We start from the raw sequence: 21693 nt of genomic DNA, 5'->3' as shown, positions 1-21693 counted from the left end.
CGTATTCCTGTTGCAGCTATCTATGTGTCATACACATTGTAAGTACTAATACTATTTTTGCAAGTGTACAGAATTTTTCTTCCTGCAGCCAACATTTTTCTTTTTGGCAATTCTGTTTTCCTTTTTTTTTTTTTTTGAGGCTAAGTTTCTCGCAAGGCACTTGGCATGGTAAAGAGGTATGTTTACTTTTTATACATGAGATGTACCATAAAGGTGCTTAGATAGTTTAAAAGTTTAAAATGCGTGCAATTTTAGACCCATGCCAATTTTAGGAGGCACATTTCAGCAGGCAGGCAAACATTAGATTCATTCATCTATAATAATGAAGAATGCTTAGGAACAAGGAGTATTAGCTCCTCGGCTATTGCTTGAGTCTCCTTAGCCCAGAATTTGACCACCTGCTCGGAACAGATGTACCCCTCCTCATCACCTCTGATTAAAAAAAGAAGTGTTATTGTGCTTTTTAATGTCAACCCAACTGGTTTTTCCCCTCATACTTAGCTTCATACATGCCATTGCTTACGAGCATATGCAGAAATAATAAAAAATTTAAAAAAAAACCCTAAATTTTTGGGGGCAAAAGGTCAACCATGTGATGACTTTGAGAATTTTGTGTTCTTGAATAACGCAGGTGTGCTCTGTTGTGTTTCAGTTGCTTATGTTCTTATGTGTATTTTAGGGAAAGTCACGCTGTTTCACGGGCATTTCCCCTTCAACATGGAATCCCTTGGTTTATCTGGATTACAATAATTTCTGGAGGACCATGGATAAGCTGGGAAAAGAGGTAGGCTGTGTAAATTGCATCTGTTTCCTACAATGCTCATGAGTAAATCTGATTTTGATTTGTTTGGTTTCTGGGAGGCTTTTTTATTGCTTCTTTAGTATAGAAAAAAAAAAAACAACCAAGAAACAAAAAACAAAAAACTTCCCTCAGGAAAGATATCTATGTTGCCCAGGAACTTGTAATAACAAGACTTCCTCACTGAGAGGGAGTTGGACTAGATGACCATTAAAGATCCCTTCCAAACCAAACCATTCTGTGAGAGAATACAAAAAGATCTGGAGGTGTCTAAGATACCTGAAAAAAAGAGATTGTACCTCAGTGTGTTTACTTTCTCATGGAATAAGAAAAAAACATTCCATGAGCTGGGAGATGAGAAGGATTTTTCCCTTCCCCCTTTTCAAGTAAGGATGATTCTTTTGTGTAGCTGCTGAAGCTTGGCTCCAGTTTGGCTTCATAGTAACTTTATTTCTAAAATTTTATTTCTAAAATTCTTAAACAGCAAATGCCTTCAAAATTCAAGCAGTACAACTGCAGATCTTCCTGTGTGCAAAAAGTAGTGCAAATAGTAGTGCCTGGAGCATCAAGTTATCTTTCAAATATTTATCATTTGCCTTATAATCTTGCTAAAAACCAGAGGCCTTATCCTATGATAACCTTGAAGCATAACTAACTGTATTCCTGCAAAGTTCATTGGGTTTATCTGATTTTACAGAATCAAATTTGTGCATGATACCACACATTTTTTTTGTCAAATAATACGTATTTTTTTAAAGACTCAAATATACGGTAGTGTCCTCACATGTCACAGAACTTCCATGCAATGGGTTATTATTAAGAATTTAACTGTCCAAAAATAATTTTATAGTATCTAGATATTTTTGCTCCCTCTGTAGTTAACAGAGAGACATAGGGGCCTTCAGATGCCCATCTTGGAACCGATTGGGTCTCTGACTGGAGAAAGAATTTTTATGTCAGCTATTAGAGGACACCAAGACAAATAAATTAGAATAGACGCCTCACTTCTGGACAACTAAAGGCCAGATGAGTCCCAACATAACAATATAGTTCATTGGTCAGACAAGGCCAGATTTGGTGGTCATGGTACAATGCATGTCCAAAGGTATGAATGGAGACTATTCAATTTAGTGAATTTATTCCACATTTTCAGCCATGTGCAGGGGATAAAAGCAACTCTTCGCCAACATATCAATCAACTCTGTGCTACTAACTAGCTATGACCAGGCAATGATATTGTACTGAATAATTTCTTGAATATTTTGCCTCTGTTTCCAGATTCCTCCTGAAGCACCATGGGACGCTCCACGTGCTGAAGAATGGGACAAAATGACCATGAAAGAGCTGATAGATAAGACCTGCTGGACTAAGTACATACCTCTTTATTCGCTTTGAAATCCAGCTGTGGAATGATAGTGGCTCCCTGGCGAATTCTGGGGTACAGCTGAGTACAGCTGGGCTATAGGCAGTGAGAGAGCAGATGTTTGAGCTGAGGCTGGTGGTGGGCTCTTGTCAGGCAGTGGCTGCGGGTCTGTGGAGGATAAGGTGGTACAGCAGAGCTTGGGTTGGCTGGCAGGTGAGATTAAAAGTGCCAGGGAAACCTGGGATTTGCCTCAGCAGGCCCACGTACACAGGAGTGACAGCGTGGGCTCTTCCCAGCATGCTTTTACTTCCCTCAATTGGAGAGTGTGTGCCACTGTCTTTAGGAAAAACAACATGTAAATAAAGTTCTGCTTTGTAGGCATGAATAAAGGTCACTTGCAGGAAGAGAAATGGAGGCAGAAGGAGATGAGGGAGCTTCCCCAGCCCCTCGGTGGGCTAGGACCTGAGGAGTGTTGTCCTCTGACTCCTGTCTGAGCCCTCTCCTGTCTGAGCCCTCTCCTGCATAGTTAGCATATGTGTCTGCTTTTACTGCGTGAGCTCCATCACGTGTACCACAGAGCAGGCAGGTGTCATTGGCACATCAGAGAGCAGCACGCTGTGCCAGAGGGCAGCTGCTTTCTAATGGTCACTCAATGGATGGGGCAGCACGAGACCCAAGGAGGGGTGAGAGAGCAGCTGTTGGCTCTGGAAACTCTGGAGAAGTTCAGATGCTGCTCCTTGTTTCAGCAGTGCTGGGCCTCTGAAACCGTTGGAGAAAAACAAGGCAGCTGAGGCAACTTTTCTTGTTGCCTTTCACCTCCCTGGCTGGTTTGTGCCTGAGCCTGGTCGGGAGCTCTGTGTTCATCCCAGCAAGCCTGTTGCTGCATTTGCTGAGCTCTGCCCATTGCAGTGCACCCTTCCTCTGCTCCTGGGATGCTGTCTTTGAATGCCAGCCAGCTCTCTTTGGCCTCTTTGCCCTACAGGGTAGTTTTCCATGAGATGCTGCCAAGCAGATCCTTGAGGAGGATAAAATTTGCTCTTCCAAAATCCAGGGTTGCAATTCTACTGTTTATCTTACTGCTCTCAGGATCTTAAACTCCACAGTCTTATGGCCCTGTAGCCAAAGCTGCCCTTCACTTTTGCATCGTCCAACAGGTCTTCCTTGTTTGTGAGTAGCAGGTCCAACAGAGCATCAACCCTAGTTGGTAGAAAGAGGGCCCAGGGTGTTGTATCACCTAGAAAATGGCCAGTGTGTTTTATATGTCACTGTACGAATAAAAAAAGGAGCAATGTTTAATATGAGGTGGCGACAACTGGAAATACTCTTTTCTTCCCTTTCTTTTTTCAATTAATTCTCTTTATAAGGCAAAGGGAAGTGTGCTTATATGAGCACTTGTGTCCCCACTTGCAGTGCTGGCCCCTGTGCTATTTCGTAACGCACCCCTCCCTTGTATTCGGTGTCTTTTATTTGTGCAGCTCTGCTCTGTTTGGGCTTTAATTCTGGCTGTGGTTTAGGTCTGTGCTTGCAGCTTCCTGACCAGAGCTTTCAGTTTGAAATTTGGTTTGCTGGCTTAAATCTTGCTCCAGCTCCATGTGATACAAGGTACAGCTGTTTGAACTTTCTCTTGCTCTCTGTGGCATTGTAATTTTCTTTACAATTAGTTTTATGAGCCATTTGCCTACAAACTTGGTTACTTTGAACTACGCTTTTTGTTGCAAGTGCACTGGCTCTTCCTCCCTTGGTCAGGGAGCCAGTGGAGTATAAGCAGAACTGGGTTATAGTGATCTCTCCTGTAACATGCTTCTCTGCAAGACTGCTTCTACTGCCAATGGTTTTGTGGCACTCCAGTTTTAATGGATGTGCTCAGCTGAAACACATTCAAAAGCTCAGTAAAAAGCCGTTTTAGATCTTCAAGCCAAGCCAGATTTTTCTACACATAGTCAAAAACTGTAGTACCCTAAACAGAAAAGTTCTTGTGCAGCATTTTCTGTATTACTTGGGTCAAGATTATAAAATAGTTGTTTGTCACGTGTCACAGATGAGCATCTACTGATCCTGGAGAGACTCTTCACGTTTCTCAGGCTTGAACCTGCTACAGCTCTTTAGTGTCTTGGTGCTTTCAGGATTGTGGCAGAGAATTCTTGCATGCCGGATGTTTTCATATCCTGGCTAATGAAGTAGAGGTGACTGGGCTTCATACCCAGGGAAATGAGGTTATGGAAGTTTGTAAGTTACATATTTTAGCTGAGATAACTTGCAAAGTTCCTTCCTTTAGCAGATGATTATAAATTAATGTTGTTTTGTGAAACTTCATCCAAGTCAAATACCTTTCACCTTCTTTGCAAAATGATCTCAATTCTCTTAGCAGTCTGTAGCCACAAATGAAAGAAATGTGAACAGCCAGGTCCTCATTTCCAGCTGCTGTAACTCTGTTTGCATTCAGAGGACTTGCTGTGGTAGACAGCTGACCTTCTTATTTTTATGACCTCCTTATATTTATGGAAATGATTGCCAATTTGGTTTCTCTGGGTTATCTGCCATATCTGATACTTGGTTTCACAGAAGGTCTGTGCAGCAATGTTACATGGGAGATGGGGAATGTCTTAGCTGTGTGGCTAGTTGGGTCCCTCAGGACCCATCAGATCTTGGAAATGATGTGCCCGATGAGCTCCCCGTGGAGGAGAAATGCAGAAGAGTTTCACTAACTGGTTACCAAATGCATTCTCCTGTTGAGAAAAATATTTATTCTGATGAAAATAGTAGCAGCTGGGAAACTATTTAAAGAAATAATTAAGGTGAAATCAGTGGGGTTTCAAACTGAATGGGTAAACACTGGGGCAGGGAGGGGAGAGAGGGAGGTGCTGATATAAACCCATTGAAACAGTCTTGCTGCAGACTAAAAAAGGAGTCAGATATAAATGATCTTGGCTTTTCTAACTTTGGGAAAGCAGCCCTTATCGAGAATAACAAAGAAAATTCTGAAAGCAGTCAGGAAGTCACATTTACTCACTGCCTGTTTCTGCTCTGTGCCTCATGCAGAACTGCTAAAGAATTTGCCACCTTTTTTGTGAACGTCAACGTCACATCTGAGCCTCATGAAGTCTCTGCTCTCTGGTTCCTGTGGTACGTGAGGCAGTGTGGGGGCACAGCCAGGATTTTCTCTATCACCAATGGAGGCCAGGTACAAAATGTCTCGTATTCTTCCTCCTCTCTTGAAACCATAAAGAGCAAGTGGAGTGTTGTACCCATCAAAGCGCTGCAATTAATGAAAAGAGGACGAAACACCAAATGCATGTGGTAGTGGAGACAATTGTGTTCTCATGAGAAGGAACAGCCCTCTTGGCTAACTCTGCGCAAGGAGGAATTTTATTAGCTAGGCTTTGGAACTAACCAATTGGTTTTTTTCCTGCATTCACTTCAGCACAATCCTTTTGTTGCTGTTTTGTTGCTTTTTTGCCAATTTGTTTTCTATGGGTTACTTGGCACATTTGAATGTTTTCAAGAGTTCAAAGCAAGTATACTTCAGAGTGAACTACTTTTTTTTTGGCATTGAAGCCTCTAATGACAAGAGTTGGAAGTAGATAGCAAAAGGCCCTTCCTCTTGGGACAGGTCACATGGCAGCATGTTTTATGAGCTACTTCAGACTTTCTCACCTTGGTCATGACGGGTGCCTGATTGCCTGCAGAACATCATGGTTTTCATGTGATTGTGCTGGATGACGTTTCAGAAAAGCGGAGAGGGGACTGTCAAAGTAATTTGGATGTGGTATGACGGCACCCTTTACTAGCCTCCTACCTCAGTTAATGCAGTCTCAGAAAGCAGCTGCAGCATTTCAGACTTAAGCTACCAACAGCAAAAGTGGAAACAGTACCACAGCCTTCCAAGTGTGCTGGGATAGGGAGCCGTTAAGAAAAGTTACCTGGAGAGATGCAAAGTCTGCGTCAACATCTGTCCATTGGGGTAAGAACAACCAGCCATGTGTCAGGAAGGATGTCAGTAGAGCTAATGCTGCCCTGGAATAGGAACAAGACCTAAGAGCCTTCCTCCTCAGGAGCCCCTCAGCCACATTTGCTGTCCCATGTTAGCAACTGCCAGACGTTGCAGCAAGAATTAAAAATAAAATTGATCCAGAGATACTCGTAGCTAAACCAGACATGTGGAGAGAGGAAAGGTAGCCTGGGAAGAGCAATTCCTTTCCTTTGTGCCTGGATGGGACAAGCTGTCTTTGTTTCTACCATCCTTCCCTCTCCCCTCACCCCAACCAAAATCAATTGAGCAAAACCACTAAGAGTTTCTGACTCAATGGTATTGACAAGTCTTATAAAGCTTCTTCAGGCAGCCATTTTGTCTTTCAGCATGTTCTGGTTTTGTTTAGTGAGGAGGGGGCCTAAGGTGGCAGCTTCTGTAGGAAACTGCTAGAAGTCGCTCCCCTTTGTTTAGTGGACTCGGCTGGGCCTAGGGCGGACCCGCTGCTGGCCAAGGCCAAGCCAACTGGTACCAGAATGCCCCGTGATAATGCCTCTGCGATAACATATTTAAGAAGGGGAAAAGAGAAAAAAAAGAGAGAAGATGTGAAGCAGCTGAGCGGGAGCAGAGAGGGGTAGGCGCAAGCCTTGTCGGCCTTGCAGGCCTCACCCTCTGGCCTCCCACCGGGCAGCAGATTGGGCCCGACTCGGCCTGGCCTGGCTGCAAGAAGTGGAGAGGAGATGAGAAGTGAATAAGATGTCAAAAGGATCCTGAGAGGCATCTGCCAGCCTGTTGTGAGGAATGGCTGCAGACACCAAGGTCAGTGAAGAAGGAGGGGGAGGAGTAATGCAGCTCCTGGCCAAGATTCCCCTGCAGCCTGTGGTGACGACCATGGTGGAGCAGGTTGTCCCCCTGCAGCCCGTGGAGGACCCCACCCCTGAAGGCAGGTGGAGGGCCCGCTGGGGCAGCTGTTCTGGAGGGACTGCACCCCGTGGAAGAGATGACCCACGCTGGAGCAGTTTCACGAAGAACTGTGGCCCATGGGAGGGACCCCATGATGGAGCAGGGGAGGAATGTGAGGAGTTCTTCCCTCGACAATGAAGCAGTGGCGTGAAACAACGTGTGATGAACTGACGCAACCCCCATTCCCTCTTCCCCCCTGTGCAGCTCGGTAGGGGAGTTAGTAGAGATAATGTTAAGCCTGGGAAGAGGGAGGGGTTGGGGGAGGTAATCTTGTTCCCTGTCTCATTCTCCTGCTAGTTTTAGAAATACCTCAAGCCATTTTTCCTTATATCATCTCCTCCTATTCTCTCGGATGGTGGGGGGAGCAAGAGAGAGACTGCGTAGTCTGGTCCTGATCAGGGCTGAACTATGACACAGCACAAGATTTTGTGCATCCTTTCCTCCCTGCCAGTACCAGCATCTTACATGTAAAAGTGAGCTGCTTCATGTAATGCTGGTGGCTGGTAGATAAAAGAGGGTTAGTGCTTCCCCACAGCCTCTGCACAGACATCGCAGGGAAATATGTGTCACAGATTGTGCTTTTTTTCCAGACAACAATGTCTTTGTGTCTTCCCAGGGACAGATAAAGCTCGTTGTCTGCTGCACTCGAGGCCAGACCCAGTTAAAGCTCTGTCTTGCTTCTGGGCTGGTGCAGGCTTTTGCTGTACAGATGCAAGTTGGTGTCTTTGTCACACATGAGCGTTTTAGTAGTACAGTGATGGGTAAAATACTCAAAACCTCTTTTTAATGAAGTGATGTGTTTATGCTACCTAGAATACCTGCATTATATGTGTTTGTTCTCTAGCCTTCAAGAGTCTTTAAGCCAGCTAATTGAGGAAGCCATTGCAAAAGTGGTTTAGGCAGCAATCCCCACTGAGGATTTATGTTTATGCCTTTGCTCTTCTGAAAGTCTAGGCCTCTTTATGCACCCTTAGGACTTGCCAGTTTGGCTGGAGTTTCTTTATTATGAGCAGAAGTCATATTCAATGTAATTGTGATTAATGCTGGTGATTTTTTGTTTGTGTTTCGTTTCTCTTTGTTTTTTAGGAGAGGAAGTTTAAAGGGGGTTCTGGTCAGATATCAGAGAAAATAATGGAACGCCTCAAAGACAGAGTTAAGCTGGAGAGACCTGTGGTCCGTATTGATCAGACAGGTGATAATGTCATTGTGGAGACTCTAAACCGTGAGATATATGAGGTAATTTGATCAGAATAAAAGTAGAGTATGCATTTAGTGGGGGAATACATCTGCTGTAGCTCTTAGCCAGATGTAATCAGGAAGTACCCATTTGTGTGTGTTTATTTCTCAGACTATGCTGACACTCTGTGAAACCTGCTTTACAGGTTTATTTATGACTGAGTTTCTTCTTGATGTTCTGCTAGTTAGTTTCTGTAATTACTCTGCCTTTATTTTTTCTGTGATTATAAATTTTTACATTTTATTTCTGAACTGAGACCATTTAGAAAAAAAGGAAAAATAATGTTCCTATTCAGGTCTAAGTTTGTGGTTTGCAGAACGAAAAAAAAAAGACATTTCAAATGCCTTTAATAAGATTTTGCCTCTGTGTAATGGTGTTTTGAAATGCTCCATCAGCACATGATTACTTGCGGTGGCACCCACGAGACAGCAGCTCCCTTCTGCACACAGAGCCCAGTCTGCTACAGGGGTTTGTGCAGGACTGTCATGGTCTGCAAGACCCCCCTCTCACTGGTGGCAGTGTTTGGAGAATATTTAGGGAAAGCTAGCAGAAAGGGAAGAGGCTGTTTGGCAGAGAAGCCAGTCTAAGGATGTCCTGGAGCAGAGACTGTCTCCCTCCCCCGGGCATCTTTAAACCTCAGAGTTAAACCACTGGCTTCTCCCTCCATGCTGGCTGGGTGACAGCCAAGTCAGAGGAGACAGGCTTCCTGCACTCAGCAGCTCCACCAGCGCAAGAGCACCTGAAAGCAGCAGCATCTGTTGTGATACAGTGTCACCCTGAGCTCCAAAGCAAAGCATCCTTCATCGCTCCAGTCAGACACAGGACCTCCCAGAGGGATGGAGCATGTTCAGGCAAGCTGAAATCTCCATCAGTGTTGCTTGTCCTGAAGCAGTACCCTGTGAACATGCACAAAATTGTGTTTTGGTTTTTTTTAACAGCTTATAATTTGGGCAAATGTGGGTCACATTTTCCTGGGGATGATAAAAGGCAGTTTTACCTATGCCATAAGCGCTATCTTGTCCCATTTCCCCACCTGTCTCCAGCCAAGTTTCAACTCTGGTCCTATAGTGTCCAGAAAGCTGTCAAGAATCATCTAACCACAAAACAACATGTTTTTTCCCATCTCCTTTTTCTGAAATGGCAGAATTATTTTGGTCACCTGGAAAGATCTGTGTGGGAAAGCCAAGTAGCAAAGTCAGGTGTGGGAAAGCTGTTAACAAATAATAAGAGCATCTTTCAAACATGTCCTGCGAGGCAAGCTCAGTGGGAGGCAGCGCCTTGTCTGTACTGACTGTGCTTGACTTTTCAGGGCCAATATGTGATCAGTGCTATCCCCCCAATCTTGACAACGAAGATTCATTACAGACCAGAACTGCCACCAAAGAGAAACCAGTTAATTCAGCGTTTGCCTATGGGATGTGTCATAAAATGCATGATGTACTACAGGGAAGCCTTCTGGGAGAGGAAAGGTATGTGGGGGAAGTGAAGGACTTGGGAGTCCCATACTATGCAAATTTTGAAGCTCTGCTGTCTATCAGGGAGTAAATCCAAGGCGGAGTTAAATGTGCAAAACCCTAAAACTAAACACACAGAAAAGTGAAAGGTAAAGCTCCTTAGAAAGGAGAGCTCTTCCTCCGAGCTTGAGTGCACACCTTGTCCTGAAGATGAGTCCAGACCCAAATAGGATCCCAAATCTCATCGTTGCTAGCTGAGGAGGGATGACTGAGAGAACAAGCAAGGTTTCCCTGGGAAGCATTACTGAAACCTGCAATGCACAGAAGCACTGACCCTGCAGCAGCAGATCCCTGCTTCTCCCTGCCAGGGACAGAGACAGGGCAGCCAAAGAGAATTTACAGCAGATGACAAGAAGAGCTTAAGGTGTAAGACAGACCTTTCCCTGCTTCTAATCCTCTGTTTTACAGACTTGGTATCTCAGAGGACTGGAAAATGTGGGTCAGCTTTTTGTTTAACTCAACATATTTTTCCGTGTGCTGCAACATCATGTGTTTCTCAGCTTTGACTGATACCATTTCCGGAACTATTTGTATGAACAGATTAGTTTCCATTTCCTATGTAATGATACAGAGACTTGTACTGGGTGAGGATATTTCTTAATCAAAAGAATATCATTTTGCACATTTCAGGGCATAAACCCGCCGTTGGGATTAGAAAGAAATATAGGCAGGTTTATGTATTGTTAGCTATATGGGATTTTTTGCATGTTCATCTGATGTGTCACTGATGTGATACTAGATTAGACAGCTCATGTTTCTGCTGGCATGAATTTGAGCCTACAGTCACTAAATGTAATTACCTTGGATTTTGTTGCTGCTGTTGTTGTTTTGGCCAAAGTTACTCATGAAATGAACCATTATAGTTCTTGATCTGTTGATTTTAATGCTTATTGCTCCCAATATGGAAAGCCAAAGGGACTTGCAACAATCCACAGAAATTCCTTGCTAAGTACTAATGGTCTGTGTACAAAATTTCTCAGTTAGAGGGAAGAGAGGAGAGAACCTGTTACAAAAAACACTTCAGAAACGTAGATGTTATTGGTGACAAAGAAATTACTGTACAATTCCCTTTCTGGATAATTCTCCTTGCTCATTCCTATCAGAAACAATGATCATCAACAAGTTTCTCTGGCAATTATTTTGTTTTCTTTTCCCTCCTCAGGTTATTGCGGTTCCTTCATCATTGAGGATGAAGAGTCTCCAATTGGAATAACCATAGATGACACGAAACCTGATGGAACTTTCCCTGCCATTATGGGGTTAAGAGTTTTTAGCCCATACTACTTACATATGTGTATTTCTTTTTGTATGAAGGAGTGGGAGGAGGAGGAAAAGGGGAAATGGCCAGGTTACATCAGTGATGCCCGCTCCCACAATCTTCATAGATGGAAGAGAGCACTTCTGATAAGAGTCTTGTACCTCTCTAGACCATATAAGCTTTTAGGGGAAGCTGCAGCTACAAATAGCGTAATACAAAGGAGATGGTTGAGAAGGAGTTGCTGAATTCAGCTGTAGTTCATCTTAAGCATTCAGTTAATGTTTTTTTTTTTTTTTTTACTGTGGAGTAGATTTAGAAATGAACTCCTTTCTTACCTAGCTTTGTGAACCTATATTCAGCTTATGTTAGGCCTTGTATTTAGTGCCTGGACTGAAATGAAAATGCAGTTGTCCAAGAAATCCTCATTTGCCTCCTCTCCCCATTGAGCTGACAATGAACATCAGCTGGTGGATGAGCGGGGCAGGAGCTGTGCAGTGAAGAAATGGGGATTCTGAAGAAACTGCCAAGTTAAAAAGTTGTAGTTTGGACAAACAGATGGGAAAATATGTAATGGCATGGACTGGCTTTTAAAATAGGTTAAGCCAACATGAACAAACAATCTTTACAAATGTTTCCACTGTAGTCTGAGGTGAGACTGCCAAAAAAAGGCCAATACAATTGTCAGGGAACTACTCCTCATGTATCGGGAAAGGAAAGCTCGCCACTTCTGCTGAACTGTACATGTTTATGGGCATGTTCAAGGCTTAAAAAATTCCATGAGCTGAGAGCAATAAGCCTCCTCCAAACCCCATATGGCAAAGTTTCCTGCTTTCTCCTTGTGGCTTTATGCAACTTTATAAAAGAGTGCAGGAACATACTTCATCCCCTGAGTATCTCCACTAAGGTCAGATGAACTAATCACCAAGTCTGCTTCCTTCAAGCTGAATAAATATTAACGCCAGTTCTTACAGGACGAGTCTATGACACTGTGCAGTGCTTGTCAGAGCAGCAGACTCTTGTCACTTATTAACACCAGATGACATGGGCAGTGGTATGGGCAACTGTCTGCAAGACTTCAAAAAGCTCAAGAAAACTCAGGGTCTCAGTCCTTTTGGATAAGACCTAGGTATAAGAGGGTAGGCGGTGCAGGCTAGTTTGCCTGACACAGTTGTCTCTCTGCCCACTCTGAGTATAACTTTGCTCTTCTGAGTCAGTGGGGATGGAGCGTTCATTCCCGCAGAGCAAAATTAGGCTGGTGCTGACAGCTTTGAAAACACACTTGCAATACATAACTTTGTCATCTGGTAGCTGCCAGACAGTCCTCTGCACCTGCCCCCTGGGGACGCATGCTCTCCCTTTCAATTAACTCCCAGGGTACCCAGCACAGGCCTTTTCACCCGTGTGACCTGTAATTATTAAGTGATGAGATATGATGAAAAAATGCCAAGCCCTTTACGTACCAGTAAAATGTTTTGCCCATCCTTTTTAGTGTCATTTCAAGCAAGAGCTTGCAAATCAGCCAGGGTGCTGACACTGCATGATATTTATGTGCCATATTTTTCTTTTCAGTTTCATCCTTACAAGAAAGGCTGTTAAACTGGCCCATCTCAGTAAAGAAGATAGGTAAGAGTTCAGAAACTGTAAATATTTCAGAAATAAGTCAGTTCTTTAGGATGCTTCCCCACAGGAGTGTGTATGTGGATATGTGTGTGCGTGTGCACATATACATGTGCTCTGTGCAGCTACCAATACTGGAAATTGGGCCAAAAATTGAGCTTTTAGCATAAACAGGCCAAGATACTAATGCTAATATCCATCCAGTTATGGATATTTCTGAGTTTCCAAGTCCTGCCCACTCCTGCATGTTATGGCTTATCAGCTCTGTCTCTATGTGGACTGAGAAGATTTTTCCGAAGATGTTCCCAGACTGCATCCCCACGGAATGATGTTTCAACCTAGGGATATAGGGAACACTGACATGCATAGTTTTAGGTGTCCTTCACATTCAGATTGGATGATAAATTTTTTAAAGCTCCATCTTTACAACAGTATGGTTTTTCCATTAGTCTATGAAATGAACAGACAGTACTTTCTAAATGTGGTTTTTGGTCCACATGCAAGTGAAAGAGGAGTTCTGCTTAGGAATGTGAATAGTATTTTCCAGCTCATATTTTCTTCTCAGCTATGGTAAATCTGTAGAGATTTCATTGATTTATATTGCTTCTCTTCTGGTCTTACACCAGTGAACATGAGAATGAATTGGCTCTGCATCCTAAAATAACTGTACAAAGATTTATTTTTTCAGAGCTCATTGCCAAAATCAACCTTCATTTCCCATTCCCTGGGTCCATTTTGGATGTCACATTTAGGCTTCAGCATTTGAAATATGTATGTTAAGATAAGAACTTGAAATCAGACTTAGCAACAAAACTAAACCCAACTTTCTTTCCAATGTACTGCAATAAATGTGACTTTTTTAATAAGAAGAGCAATAGCTCAGAGGTTTTTTTCCACCTTTTTATGACTCTGATTTTATTTTCATACAGGAAGAAGAAGATCTGTAAGGCATATGCCAAGGCACTGGGGATGGAAGAGGCTTTACATGTAAGAAATGAATGACTATTTTCACCTTTGTTGTACAGTATGTTGCTTCTTTGTTCTGGAGAATGAAGCCAAATTTCTTGGTACCTAAAATGTGTACTTAAAATTGCATGTTGTGCCATACAATCTGTTCTCCCAAGGGGAGGGCAGCAGCATCTAGTACAGGAATAAAAGAGCTGCCAGTCTCATTCTTTACAAGAAAAGAGAAGGCAGTGCATGGTTTTATTTGTCCTGTCACTTCCCCATGGGAGGCTAGTGCTGCTGTAAAAGTGCAGGGATTTGTTTTGTGCAGATGGATAGCATTTGCCAGATGACATGGCACTCCTTTGACAGGTATTCTTAGCCTGTTTTTTCCCTTCTTCAAAGGAAATTTGGTTTTTTATTTCTAATTTTTCTGCCACTGTTTCACCCTCTAATGTTTGCTAATACTTACAGCCTGTGCATTATGAAGAAAAGAACTGGAGCACGGAGCAATATTCAGGGGGTTGTTACACAGCCTACTTCCCACCAGGCATAATGTATTCTTATGGAAGGTAAACCAGATAATGCTTTGCTTTCTAATTTACATTGCTTAGCTCATGTACAGTGACATATCTTATGCATCAAACTTATGACATATGTAGCATATTGGGGGAAATCTAATCCTCTTCCCACTCCCCTGCTCCCCAGCTGGCAAGGATCTTCCTCTTGAGTTTAGTAAGAGCGGAGTTTCTCTTGTGACTTTCAAGGAAACAAAGTGCAGTCACAAAAGGATGTGCTAAAGCCAGGAAACCTTTCCCCACTAGGTTACTTACAGTATTTGCTGCTACACCCTATTTGCAATGGAGCCCTTTAATGCTTTCCAAGACCTTGAGGGCACACAACTTGGACAGAGTCTCCACTGACTGTAGGTGAAGCACCAGGTTCTGGTGAAGCCCATTGAGTGGCATCACAAGGGGAAGACACAAAACCCTTACGTGAAAACTTATTCTTTCCTCCCACCCAGCAAAGCCTCCCCTGCCCTCCCCATGCAGAATTGCTGTATTCCTAAAGGAACATGTTAGATAATAGTGATTAGTACCAGGTGTATCACTGAAAAGCACGTGGAAGGCACGGTTCAGCACATAATAGGAACAACCGGACAAATCTTGTATCCATAGCCAAAGAGCAGACAAACCATGTAGCACATGACAGTGTGAGTGTCTTAGCATGTCCATCACAGAGTTACACCCCATCTCTGTGCCAAGATATGAGTGGGAGGAAGTCACCCCATGCACAGCCTCTGCTGTTGTAATTTATCTTAATGCTTGCGTAGTGATGGGTGAGGCCCTTGACACCCTGAAGGGTGAGGCCCTTGACACCTTGACACCTTGAAGCTGGTGTCAGGCAGACAGGGAAAACCTGACTGGGCGTTAGGTGGGAGCCCTTAGAGCAAGCACATCTCTCTGTGGGAAAGGGAGCTTGTTACCTATGGCTGCATTAACCAGAATACTTGTGCAGCTTTGCACGGATGCAGGGCTTGTTTATATGACCTTATGGGGCGAATGCAACTCCCTGAATGCTGAGGCTTTCAGCTGCCATCTCCTTTTGGCAGGACTTGCAGCCAGGCAAGTCCAGCCTCCAAATAGAAGCTGATATTAGTGACCCATCACTGCAAAAACATCATTCACATCCCATTGTAATGGCAGGATAACAACAAAGCTGCCATGCAGAAGACATAAATCTGTCAGCTGCACTGCATTTCTAGAGGCTGTTAGGATTGTTCCTTATCCCAGCACTAAAATAAGGCTCATATTATTTTGCACAGAAACTGAGCACAGTGATTTATGCCTTAGATTTTTTTCTCTCTCAGATCTTGTGTACAGAAGCAAGCAGGTGGTCCTGTGGGGACAGCTTATTGCACCATGCTCCCCAGCCCAGATCTGCAAGAATTCTGGAGAACTGAAGTTGAGCACTCCACCAAAGCCCATAAATTGCTTTTAGAAGGATCATCTCCTTCCTGTTACTTGTCATCTGACATTCTCCATTTGTTTTGAAGGATCATTCGCCAGCCCGTTGACAGAATCTACTTTGCTGGCACGGAGACAGCTACCCAATGGAGTGGATACATGGAGGGGGCCGTACAGGCAGGAGAGAGGGCAGCCAGAGAGGTACAGACCGTTGGTTTCCTTTCAACATCTCTATTAAAAGGTTAAAAAGGATTAAGTACAGCTTGGAGGGTCTGATTTTGTGCATCACGATGTGTAGTTCTGCACAGCTTCTAGAATTGATGGGGAAGAATCTCAGAAAAGGATGAACCCAAGAATCTTGCCTGAGTTAGAACATTACATAGTGTGTTGCTGCACTGGAGACTTAAAACAAAGCTCATGCCATATACCTCATGTCTAGAGGGAAAAACCCTCTGACCTGATGCTGCCCTCAGATATACTACCTCAGTTTCTAACAAATTAATCACTGTATGTTTTAAAAGTAATTTAAGTCATTACAAATGCTCGCAGCTATTTCCTGTGCAGCAATCTGGAAATCTGAGCATTGTTCTCGTTTTTGATCTATCCCTTCTGCTTCTCCTTTTACAAGAGAGTACCATTAGCTCAGCTTTATGAATTTGTAATGGGCAGCTCTGATAATGTCTAAATCTCCTTAGAGTGACATGCATTGAGCTGGGTTCCCAGTCACAATGAAATCCCTTTACAACAGTCTGGAGGAAGGGAAAAAAAAAAAACATTAAAGGGTGTACGTTACAGTTATAACTGCTGTATGGCAGAGCCACAGAGCTGTTATTTAAGGGAAAATCAGCCCTTTGCTTCCATTTGACAGAACGTCATATTTGCCTTAATCCTCATTACTTGCTCTGTGTCAAGTCACCTGATTTCTCATTTATTTTCTCCATGCCTGACACTGTCATACAAGATGGTTAGCTGTCTCTTCTGGAGACATTGATTTGCCTCCAAGAACCTCTGTGATTTTTACAATCACTTTATTCTCAAGAAAAATCCTTGGTGAGCTTTGTACTGCCTGAATAGCCAAGAGAGAACTTTGTAATTGTATGCTTTGAAAGCCCTAGAGTTGTCTCTTTCCTCTCTATTTTGTGATCCTAGCAAGCTTTGTGTCCCAAGTGTGTGGTGTTAAGCTCACCTTACTATTTCTCGAACAGTCATGTGAAAAAGCATTTTTACTTAAACTCAGGTAAAAATTCAAAACAAATATCTGGAGAAGCTGTAGTTCATGTGGATTTCTGAATGAAGTCCTAGTTTTTACAAATGACTCTATGAAACTGTCCTTTTATCCTTAAAACACTGGTTAGGCACGTGACCATTTGATGACCAGCTGTTATGTATTTACACTGACTACCAAAACTGCCCCCTTCTTCTCTCTTTCCTGATATAAACAGAAAAATCACTATACATTTTCTGGTTAAACAGACTTTCAGCTAGTCGTACTTACGCCTTTTATCAATGCCATCTTATTCTTACTTGCTCTGCTTTTCCAAAACAAAAAGTAGTGTGGGTTTTAATTTTTTTCTCACGTGGTACAAGTAATTTTTTCTTCTAGGTGTTGCACAGTATGGGGAGGATCTCAAAGCATGAAATTTGGATGCCAGAGCCAGAGTCAAAGGTAAGCCAGACTTTCTCACTGTCACCTGGTCAGGCGCGCACCCTTCAGTCAGGCTGCGGTCCGTGCTTCAGCAAGGTTTTGGTTACCTCACGTGCTGATGGTATTCATTTTTTTGACTCATTCGAGGAATATTGCTACCCTTGTCTGAGGGGTGGATGGCCAAGACCCAGGGAAAAGGATCTCGGAGCCTGGGGGACTGCAAAATGCAGGAAATCACCCTAATTCTGCCCAGTCCCAGGCCATGGTTTTAAGCCAAATATGACATCCTTCCAGTCACAAGTAACTCCACCTTCACTGTCCCGTGGACAACAGAAAATACGTATTTCACATACTGACTCTCCTTCCCCTCCCCGATCTGGTCTTTGGGAGAAACCCGAGATCTCCTCAGTCCAGCAGGGGACGTTTGCCACGTCCCTGCTCATGCGATGAGGGAGACTCTGTGGTGGCACCATCTCCTCTCTCCCCCAGGATGTCCCAGCCCGGCCATTCACCACCAGCTTCTGGGAGAGGAACCTGCCATCCGTGCCAGGACTGCTGTGCCTGCTTAGCTCTACCATTTGTTTCACCTCTATTGCTGCTGCGGGGCTGTTTGCCTGTAAAAAGGGACTACTAATTCGAAACTAGTGGGGACCACACATCCAATGGAAGCTGCATACTTCTTCTTCTTCCCTTTTACCAGATGAGTGTTATTTTTGGAGAGAAGTGACACGGACAGCTGGAAAGGGCAAAAGTTGTTCTCCTTCTGATTTTTCTTTTTAGTACCATAATTAATGCATCGAATCTACTGCAGTTGCTACCAGCGAAGCAGAAATAAATCAACTGTGGGGACGTTTTTCAAGTTTGCCTTTTCCTTGTCCATTTGTTTTGATTGGACATGGTAATATCGATGGTATATTCCTAATTCAGGGAAGGCAAATGCAGATCACCCTTTTCCCGAAAGGCAAAGAGGCCTTGGGGAATGCATTCGTTTCCACTCGCTGCTTTATTTTTACCACAGGAGATAATGAGTACCCTTATGTATTCACCTCAGTTAGCAGCTCAGAATATCTGAAGCTATTCCTGTAATATCCCTGCTGCACAGAAGAGATTAACATGCCAATCAGACATAGAATTGCCAAATTAATTTTCAAATGCATTTGATTAATAATTAATCATCACAACGTGAAACTTAACTACAAGCTGATTGAGAAGAGGTAATTAGCACAAAGCAGCTCGCTGAACGACGAGAGGTAGCACGAGTGGACTTTATTCTGCCTGCCACCGAGCAAACATCCGCGCTTATCTGTTCTGCAGGGCGCCTGCGTCGCTGCGGCGTGGCTAGGGCATGGCTTTCGGTTGCTTCCTGGCCCACGAGCATCCGATCTAGCCCTGCCGTTCGCTGTTAAAGTGGAGTGAAATGAGTTAGCAAAGTCGGAGCCCCTCTGACTTGCAGCAGGTGCTAGCTGTTTTTTTTCTGAATGGTAGCAGCTTAGGGTCCTTGTCAGTTTGCTGCCCCTCATTTTGCTTGTAATCTGTATTGCCTTCCTCCAATAAGGAGAAATATATTTGGGGCTTGAATTACTGCCTTGTAAATTACAGTAATTGGATGCATCTGCCTGTTCTGCTCTTATTATGTACGCAACACACTTAGAATCACTTTAGTGTTTAACTGAAGTCTGGAATATATGTTTCACAATGTACCATCATTATGCAGTCTTTTTGCCATGAGATGTGAGCATTGTATGTGTCCATGAACTCAACTGTCATCAACATAGGTGAAATGTGCCTTTCCATAGTCCTGAAACCTTGATAAGAGGAGCTCTTCTATAAACTTTTCTTCAGATTCTTTCTCGTGTTGTTTTTTGTCATTTTATGGAAGGTGGTTTTTCTTTAATATGTTAATCACATCACATGTAGCAACCACCAAACCCTTGCTCTGCTCTATATGATCCGTATGTGTGCACCTACAGAAATACCTACCTACCCCGGATGACTTTGTTCCTGGGCTCTGCTTCAACCACGTTCATATGTCCTCTCACTTTTTTGTACAACAGCCTTGTAGACAACATAAGTGCAGACCAGTCTCAGCCTAGGTGCCAGTGAGGTCCAAACCAGAAGCCCTTTCCAGAAGGAAGGCAGCCCCTTGTCATCAGATGTGAGCAGATGTTCATGGTGCCAGCATTAAGCACTGCACAGAAAAGGTTGTACAGACAGTACATGTCTCCTGACCTTCTTTTTTCATTGTCCATAATCATTCTATGTGAGAATCAGCCACCCACTACCAGTTTCTCTGGGGGGAAAAAACCCCGAACAGATTATTTATAAGACTATCTTGATTTTCACCTTCAACTTTCCCATCTACATATGCACTTCAAATTACCCACACTGGAAAGGAGAGAAGAGTCTCAGTAGGAAGCAGCAATGTTAGATTTGGAACACACTGAACTGTAGTATTAAATGCTTTTTTGAAGGATTTTTGACAGGTTGTTCGACAGGTTGGTTAGCATCCACCTTAGGAATGTTTTAAGGTGAGTGAAGTGACTAACATGGATTGTTGTTTGACTCAAGGGCTTCCTGCAGAATATTTTCTCCCCAGCTCCAGCCATTACTGGAGCAGCCACAGTGCCCACGCGAAGGCTCCGGGATGAGCACAGGCTCACTCCTGACAAGTCTTTTGTGGTGTGAAATGCTTCTGCACCTTTACACACTTCCCCCAGGGGAATATTTCCACGCTGCCCATAGCTGTTCAAAGATATCCATCCATACATTTATTTGTGGCAGTTAGAGCCATTCATTTTTGTGCTGACTTAAAACTTGACATCTGAATTTCACAGCTTTTGTGTGCACGTGCGAAAGGGACCTCAAATCATCTGGAATGCACCTGTGAGCCAACACCGTCCGGCTTCACTTTTCACCTTATCCACGCATACTTCTATTGCAATTTGTTTGGGTTTTGAAGTGCAAGTTCAATTTGGCTGAATTACTCGCAAACTGTTAGACAGAACCAGGTGCAATGTTCCACACTTTGCAGGGTAAAAGCATGTCTCACTGCTGTGGGAGCGGTAAGCGGCGAAAGAAATGAAAGAGGTTGATTAAAATTGGCATTTCTGAAGCTCCCAGGCACCATGCTGCTGCAGCGAAAGGGCAGTGTTTGTCAGAGACTGTAGACCAGTTTCCATCCTGCTTTAATGCCCTTTCTGACAATCAGAACAATTTCCCTGTTTAAACATTAAACATTTAGCTTAAATATTAAACAGCCAGGCATCTTTCTTAAACCAGTTTTGAAACAGAATGGGACTGAGTTTATCACCACTGACAACTCTCCAAGCGAGCTGCTGCCGTTACTAAATTCATGAAGCTGAGGCACCATGGAAACACTTCTTTCTGCTGGGGGCGAGCAGAGCCCTCATCCGGTCTGTGGGGTGGGAAAACCTTTGGTGACCTTCCCTAACCAGAGGTTCTTTGTGGCCCAGTTGGTGGAAGAAGAGCCTGGCACCGCCATGGAAGAGGTGGGAGACGCTCAGTCCTCTCTGGCTAAAGGCTGAGTTGGGAGAGGCCAAGGTCCACACCAAGTGCATCAGCACCAGGGTGGGAACTGAATGGCATTGATATGCCTGGAAATGGGAAAGCCTGAGGTGAAAATGCTGCTGTTTGATGCTTGGAAGTAAAGCAAAGACCACAGCAAACAGTGGTAGAATGAGCAGCAGAGGGGAAAGAGAGGAAAAAAAAACTCATCCTCCACACTAGCAGTGAAATAAGAGGCACCACAGAGCAGATAGGCAGTCCAAAATAAGCAAATGGAAATGATGCCTCTTTTTTAATTAAACGGCTGCTTTTACTTACAGATAGCACTGCAGCTGTGCCCCAGCCCCTCACAGCATGTCACATAATTAGCCTTTCAACACCTTTGAAAGCCACAGAAATCGTCACCGGCCATGGGAAAAACACTCCTGTGAGACTTGTGCTTCCCACCGTCTTTCTGCCCCGCTCCTCTCAGCTGCAGCTCCCACCCATGCAGGGCAGCATGGCTGCACCCTCCCTCTCTGCCATCAGCCAGCCCAGTGGGGATGGGGACCTTGAACTGGCACGGGCTGCTGGGCTATCAGGAGGCAAGCCACTGGTTGGCTTTTTTCAGTTGCCAGCCCAGCGAGTTCTTACTTCCCTCATCACCTGCCCGTCACGCAACCTCCAAAATGTCAGGTATGGGACCTGACAAGCCAAACCCCTCTGGTTGGAACCCACCATGTGAGAGGTCCGGGAAAGGGTCACCATCATGAGGATGAAGCGTCGGGTTGCAGAGGCTGCCTGCTTTGACACAGTGGACATGAACCTCCCCTCCAGGTCCAGCAGCACCCCTCCAGTAGTGCTCTTCATGCAGAGCAAGGAGGAGGTCTGACCGCATTCACTCAGGGTGCTAA

At 44.0% G+C, this 21693-nt stretch overlaps 1 protein-coding gene across 1 annotated transcript in view; it reads left to right on the top strand.

The window, feature by feature from the left end:
- Window positions 1-19123, top strand: part of LOC104483270 (amine oxidase [flavin-containing] A) — a 41149-nt gene extending 22026 nt beyond the window's left edge. The window contains exons 4-15 of the mRNA XM_086766345.1: window positions 680-784; window positions 2078-2169; window positions 5202-5343; window positions 8179-8328; window positions 9639-9798; window positions 11006-11102; window positions 12671-12724; window positions 13648-13705; window positions 14138-14235; window positions 15720-15831; window positions 17234-17296; window positions 17765-19123. Of these exons, the coding sequence (XP_086622471.1) occupies window positions 680-784; window positions 2078-2169; window positions 5202-5343; window positions 8179-8328; window positions 9639-9798; window positions 11006-11102; window positions 12671-12724; window positions 13648-13705; window positions 14138-14235; window positions 15720-15831; window positions 17234-17296; window positions 17765-17920 (1287 nt within the window). The 3' untranslated portion in view covers window positions 17921-19123. The remainder of the gene's footprint in view (window positions 1-679; window positions 785-2077; window positions 2170-5201; window positions 5344-8178; window positions 8329-9638; window positions 9799-11005; window positions 11103-12670; window positions 12725-13647; window positions 13706-14137; window positions 14236-15719; window positions 15832-17233; window positions 17297-17764) is intronic.
- The last annotated feature ends 2570 nt before the right edge of the window (window positions 19124-21693 follow it).

Source organism: Chlamydotis macqueenii, chromosome 1 (genome assembly GCF_036417535.1).
Source record: "Chlamydotis macqueenii isolate bChlMac1 chromosome 1, bChlMac1.mat, whole genome shotgun sequence".
Lineage (NCBI taxonomy): Eukaryota > Metazoa > Chordata > Aves > Otidiformes > Otididae > Chlamydotis > Chlamydotis macqueenii.
Note: the sequence above shows the minus strand (reverse complement) of the source record. Positions and strands in the feature narration are given on the sequence as shown.